Source organism: Petaurus breviceps, unplaced genomic scaffold, assembly GCF_028583685.1.
Source record: "Petaurus breviceps papuanus isolate PSGF00001 unplaced genomic scaffold, PetGlider_PUasm1.0 207, whole genome shotgun sequence".
NCBI classification, from domain to species: Eukaryota; Metazoa; Chordata; class Mammalia; order Diprotodontia; family Petauridae; genus Petaurus; species Petaurus breviceps.
The window spans coordinates 21,306,518-21,313,176 of NW_027185850.1; the positions used below are offsets into that span (position 1 = coordinate 21,306,518).

Here is a 6,659-nt window from a genome sequence, read left to right on the forward strand (position 1 = left end):
GAACCTGTGACATAATTTAGTAAAATATCCTCCTTTCACAAAGGGGGAAAATGAGTTAGGAAAGTGACAACAAAACAAGCTAGTGGCAGGAGTAAGGTTAGGCTCCAGGTTTGCAGATTCATGGTCCGGGCTCTTTCCCCACTGCCACGTGCAGACCGGTATCATTACCTGGGAACTTTGGCCTCCCAGTGGGGCGGTGGGCCATGTGTCTTTGTCAGCATGAGGAAGCAGTGGCCCTTACCTCAATTCAGTTCAAGAAGCATTTATTATGCAACTATTACGTGCTCAGTGCTGGGGATACATGGTGGATGAAAACAGTCCTCATTTTCAGCAAAAATCACTGTTATAAGGACCAGGGGACCCACCAGAAAAAGGGAAAAAATTGATAGAACAGAGTACAAGAGTCAAAGGAACTGGGCTACTCACTAGTGGAATACCCTTCAGTAAAGCACTTACTTTTCTAGGCCCCTCCCAGCCCTGACATCCCCTGTTCTAAGCTCTTTCCCACCTCTTAGTTCTCTATTCTAAGCTCCCTCCCAGCCCTGACATTCCCTGTTCTAAGATTCCTTCTAGCTCTGACATTCCCTGTTCTAAAATCTCTCCCAGCTCTGACATTCCCTGTTCTAGACCCCTCCCAGCTCTGACATTCCCTGTTCTAGACCCCTCCCAGCTCTGACATTCCCTGTTCTCAGACCCCTCCCATCTCTAACATTCCCTATTCTAAGGGCCCTCCCACCTCTGACATTCTCTGTTCTAAGCTTCCTCCCAGCTCTGATATTCCCTGGTCTAAGGGCCCTCCTGGCTTCTACATTCTGTGTTCTCATCCACAAAATGAGGAGTTAGATTTTAAAGTCCCACCCAGTTCTTCCAAACTGATTCTCGTTAAACTGTTAGCTCTATGATGGAGAGAGCTTTGTCCTCCATCCCCTCAGACACACCATGTAGCCCAGGCCTTAGAGAAAGGAGTTACTCAGATAAAATCTGATGGTTTGTTGTGGACCGACTTGCAACCTCATTGCCCTGAATCCTTCCTGTGCTCCCTCTGGGCCTTCCCCGGGCCAAGGTGCCTGCTCTACTCGGGCTTTCCCTGGTCAGTGACAGTGCCTGGCCCCACCTCTTCTCCCTAGCTAGCTCAGCCTCCCTGTACACTAAGGTTCAGGTACCTGATAACAGCTCCTCCTGGCCAGACTGACTTACAACAGCCTAGGAGATGGGGAAGACAGAGATGCTTCTCCTCATTTTACAGATGAGGAAACTGAGTCTGAGAGAAGCCATCTGTCCCAGGTCTTCTTCTTCTGCCTGTTTTGTCTCCTGGGGGTTTGTGGGAGGAGAGTAAGGAGACAGATTAGGGAAGTAGGGGTCGTAGAGACCCTGAAATCTACCCCCAGCCCCAGGGTAGGGCTTCTGTGGATGGTCAGCCTAGTACCCAGGGAATCAATAAAAATAACCCCTCTCATCTCTATTGCATTCCAGTTTACAAAATCATTTTCAGGTTCATTATCTCATGTGATGCTCCTGATATCCACCAGAAGTCTACAGGACAGGGAGTTAGATCCCCATTTTTGAGACGAGGAAAACACGAGAGAACATTGGCCAAGGTCACACACCAGTCAATGGCCCCTTGAGGATCCAGTCCCGAGTCTTGCTTGAACTCAAGCCCAAGCGAGAGGTGCTCTTCACTCCTGTTAGCCTTTACTGAAGGTTGTCTCTGGAGAGTGACAGCAGCCAGTCTGGGCTCTTGGTCAGCCCCTGCCTGGCTGCCAGCAGCAATCGAGCAGCTTTGGTTCAGGCTGGGCTGTCAGTCACAGGCCACGGGCATCAATGCTCTCATAGCTGGGTGGGGGGCTGACCCAGGCTGTGCCTTGGTTTCCCCACATCTCTGGCTGGGGAGGAATGAGCAGGGCCCCATCCGATTTGCTTCGGGTCAGTCCTACTGGCCTCACACCAGTGGCCCTGCTGTACGGGGGAGGTCCATTCTCCTCTTCCTCTTCTGGGACAGGCGGGCTACAGATCATGGCCATCTCATAGGTGGGGACTGAGGTTGAGGACCAGCTACTAAGAAAGGGAAGCAAAATGGGAGGGTGTTAGTGGAATGGGAAGGAGAGATGGGGATGGAGCTGGAGTCACAATAACACTCTCATATTTCTATAGCATTTTTATAGAGTCAAGTAATATACATATGAATTAAAAACTTAGTCTCCGAGAGAAAATGACTTGTCCACCAGCACACAGCTTTGTAGGGAAGAGTATCACAAATACTGAGCCAGAAGGGACACTAGATGTCACAGACCGCCATGTTTTCATTTTACAGATGGGGAAACTGAGGCCCAGAGAGTGCTTTGCCCATAGTGGCAAAGCTGATAAGTATCTAAGGTTCAGACTTAGGTCTTCAAACTGAGATCTTCCAAGTCTAGTGCTCTCTCTGCTTTGCTTCCAAGCTGTCCTAAACATTTCTGTCATAATCTATTACAAAGTACCTGCATCCTTTCAGGAGAGGCTATCAGGGAACGAGCCCTTCCTCCCTCCTGTATAAATCCTACTGAGCCCAGTGTCTGACATGTAGTAAGCACCTACCCTTCTTCCTGTCTGGCTATATGTCTTTGGAGTCTTACCTCCTTCAGGAACTTCAGGAAAATGAGGAGAAGGGAAGGGAGGGATCTAGTCCTGCCTATTCTAATAACCAGTTGGGAGACCTTAGGGAAGTCCCTTGCCTTCTGAGTCTCATGTTCTTCCTATATACAATACAAGGGATGAATGTAACCCCTTCTCGCTCTACACTCCCCTCTGTGTCTCCTCTTTCTCTACCCCAAGAAATACCAGGATTTTGCAATTTATTCAACAAGAGGAGACCATGACCTGGGCTCCCGTTTACTCACATAGATGTAAATGATCCCCTAATTATTTCTTAGGTGAGAGTCTCATCTCTGATCCCGGCTGGCAGGGGCTATGATTAGTGACCAATTGGAGAAGGGCGACATGGGGGGGGGGGTGGAATCCACACAACTGTGATGGTGAGGATAGGATAAAGTGAGATATCTGTGATGTGCTTTGCAAACTTCAAAATGCTATGTAAATGCCTAGCTCTCATCATCAACCATCATCATTATTCTGACAAGTGCTCATTCAGTCTCTGATAAAAGAGAAGAAGAAGAAATCTAATCACCCATTAAACTACTTGGAGACATCTAGGCTGTCTCCCTACCAGACCATGGTAACCAAACTCAGTATGGCATGATCTCTGAGCCCTTTCCCATCCTCCTTCTGTGGGCTCAAGACAGTGACATTCTTCCTACAGTCTGACCCTATACCAATACTGCACAGAAGGTCTGGCCAGGACAGAGCACTGGGGGATGGTTGAGCACCTCCTCAGGTCTGGACATTCTGTTTCCCTTGATACAGCCCAAGATGGCAGAGATCTTCAGAAAACCCTGTTCAGATCCATCCTCAGCTTCTTCAAAGCTATGGCAGACCAGAACAAGCCTCCACCATGCTTATAAGCCTCAGGTATGGTCCTGGCACCCAGATGGGTCTGCTTCCTGAGATCAGCCTCCCTGGGTACCGAGAGGCTCATCACCAGTCTGCTGGTGACATTCTTTAGCCATGGCAATCCATGAAGATTTCATTGGCTTTCTGATAGCCGTGTTAGAGCAATGATCCCTATGGAGTTGGCAGTCTACCAAAGCCCTCAGGTTATCAGAAGCTAAACTACAGTCTAGTCACCCTCTTGCACCTTGTAATTGTAAAACTGATTTTTTGAACCCAAGTGTAAAAGTTTACATTTATCCCTAATGAACTTCATTTGATGAGATTCAGTCCTATACTGTCTAGGCTGTCATCAGACATTGAGATCCCGACTGTCATATAGTCATCTCTCCCTTCCAGCTTCGTGTCATCTGCAAATTGGATTTCCTGCCACCCATGACTTTATTCAAGCCATTGATAAGATGATCAATACCATAAGGCTAAGCACAGATCCCTAGTACACTCCAGTTCTTCAGGGATTACTAAGTAAGTAAGAATTGCCTTTGCTACTGTGAAAGGTGTGGGATTCCATGACCCTGTGGCTCTACTCTGGACCCTTCCTTTCCTGGCTTCTTCATATCCACCTAGCTTGTTTCTATTCCACTCTGCCCAATCATTCCTCTGTGCCATCAACAAGCCCTTATTCTGTGATTAACAAACTGTCCTTCAGAGAAGATTTGGGTCTCTCCTTCCTTGAATTTCTATCTATTTCCTATTTATTCATATCTGCACATGCTTTTCCCCCCAAATAGCATGTAAGATTCTTGAGGGCAGGCATGGTTTCAGCCCCTGGAACAGTACCTTACAAATAGTGGGAACTGTCAAAAAGCTAAAGGAAATGGAACGAAATGTACAGGTTAACTCGAGTTCTAAAAACGAATGCATCATAGGGGTGGCCAGGTAGTACAGCGAGTAAGAGCACCGGCCCCAGAGTCGGGATGACCTGGGATCGAATCTGGGCTCAGACACTTAGCACCCACCCAGAAACACCTGGCTGTGTAATCTTGTGCAAGTTACTTAACCCCAATTGCTTAGGGGTGGCCAGGTGGCTCAGTGAGTTAGAGCACTGGCTCAAGTGTCAGGATGACCTGGGGATTGAATCCAGGCTCAGACACTTAGCACCACACCCACAAATAACTGGCCGTTTAACCTTGAGCAAGTTACTTAACCCCAGTTGCTTAAAAACAAAATAAAACAAACAAAAAAAAATCAACACATTTTGCTAAGATGACTCTGGACTTGGCATCTTCATTCCAGTCCCTGCTGGGCCTCTGAATTATTCTGTGGCTCTGGATAAATGAGATCTCTCTGGGCCCTCAGTTTTGTCATCTACAAAATGGCAGAGTTGGCTTAGACTTGGCTTCTGAAGCTGGGGGTCCATGAACAAACAGTTTGGCAGCTGTATTTCACTAGAATTGGTTTCCTTTGTAATTCTGTGTGATGTCATTAGATGCATTTAGAAGCATTATTTGGAGAATGGGTCTTCCATGTCACATGAACATAAAAGAGCCCTTGGTCCAAGATGATTCTGAGGTTTCATTCTACTCTAACACAGAAAAACAACTTTAGAGAGTGAGAAGACTCTCAGGGTCCTTGGGTCCAATCCCCTCATTTGGCCCATAGAGACACGGAGGGTGTGACTTGTCCCCTCCATAACACTCTGAGCCCCATGAGAGAACCATAGTGCCCGGTACCTTTGCTGTGGCGATCATGGCCAATTCCTTGGGACCCCAGTTGGGGTTTTCTTGGCAGGGATACTGGAGTGGCCTGCTATTTCCTTCTCCAGTTCATTTTATAGATGAGGAGACTGAGGCAAGCAGGGTAAAGTGACTTGCGCAGGGTCACACAGCTAGTGCGTGTCTGAGGCAAGATGAGTCTTCCTGAGTTCAGCCTTGGAGCTCCATCCACTGTGGCACCTAGCTGCACCTCCTGGCCCATAGTAGGTACTCAATGTTTACTGATTGACTTGCCCAGCGTCACAGGTCACATGGGTTTTGAACCCACAACTGATCCTGGGCTTTCCACAGGTTCCTCACAAAGGACAGCCCCAGGTAGCTTGGTCTCCAGGCTTTCCCATCATTTCTGGCTAAAATGCTAGGAGTCCTTCCAGAAAATCCCAAACAGGACCTGGCCAATGGGTTTATTTGCCCTTCTAGCCCTTACTGACTTTGCTCATTTGTCTGCAGAGATCTGGGAAGAGGCCTGGGCCAGATGGTGAGAGAGAGACACAGAGATGGATGGAGACAGAGAGAAAGACAGAGGGAAAGACACAGAGAAACAGAGGGGACCCTGGTCTGGATTCTGAACCTGGGAGAAGGGGGAGCAGAGAGTACTGGCCCACAGCCAAGCACAGGAAAGTCATAGAACAGAACCAGAGAACATGAATGTTAGTGCTGGGAGGGAGCTCAGAGCCTGGAGGAGCCTGAGGATATAGAACGTTGGAGCTGGGAAGGATTGTGGAACAAAGAAAGTCAGCCCAGACCGATTTTCCATAATTCTGCTTCACATACTCAGTGTTCCAGCCAAATTTGCTCTAATTCCAGGACATAAAAGTCCATCTCCCTTCTCTGGACCTTTACCCAGGCTGTCCCCCATACCTGGGATGCCCTCCCACCTCACCTCTCACTCCCCTGAAGGCTGAGCTCAAGGGCTGCCTCCTCCATGAGGCCTTCCCTGATCCTCAGGCCCCTCTGAAATGCCACAGTTTGCATCTACCTTTTTGTGTAGGGTTTTCTCTCAGCAAAATGGATTGTCCCAGAGGGTGGGGCTGTGCCAGTTTTATCACTCCACACCAATCCCTAGTCCAGAGCAGCCTCTTAGGAAATGCTTGTTGAAGGGAATGGTTTCCTTCCCAGCTCAGGTCTGGAGCTGCCTCCTCCAGGAAGCCTGTCCTGATTCAGCCAGCTGCTCTGTCTTGGAACAAGTGCTTGGGGCTGGGTGGCCATCAAGGAATCCCAGGCTTGCCAGGGACCAGACCTGGAGCTAAATGCCTTAGAACCTAGCCAGTCCCAGCTGGGGCTCTCTTTGATCTGATTGGGCTCGTTCCAAGAGTTCTGGTTTCTCTGTGTGTCTGTGTCTGTCTGTCCTCTCCTCTGTCTCTCTCTGTGTCTTTGTGTGCTTCTCTCTGTCCTCTCCTC

General features: G+C 48.5%; 1 protein-coding gene across 4 annotated transcripts in view; it reads right to left on the reverse strand.

The window, feature by feature from the left end:
* Positions 1–246: 246 nt before the first annotated feature.
* The window catches only part of LOC138164945 (transmembrane protein 61-like), an 18,666-nt gene continuing 12,253 nt past the window's right edge, over positions 247–6,659 (reverse strand). For 2 of the 4 annotated variants that reach the window (XM_069092926.1, XM_069092928.1), the window contains one exon: positions 247–2,055. In XM_069092926.1, coding sequence (XP_068949027.1) covers positions 1,803–2,055 — 253 coding nt within the window. In that variant the 3' untranslated portion in view covers positions 247–1,802. The remainder of the gene's footprint in view (positions 2,056–6,659) is intronic. The other 2 variants (XR_011169238.1, XM_069092927.1) reach the window with 2 other exon arrangements.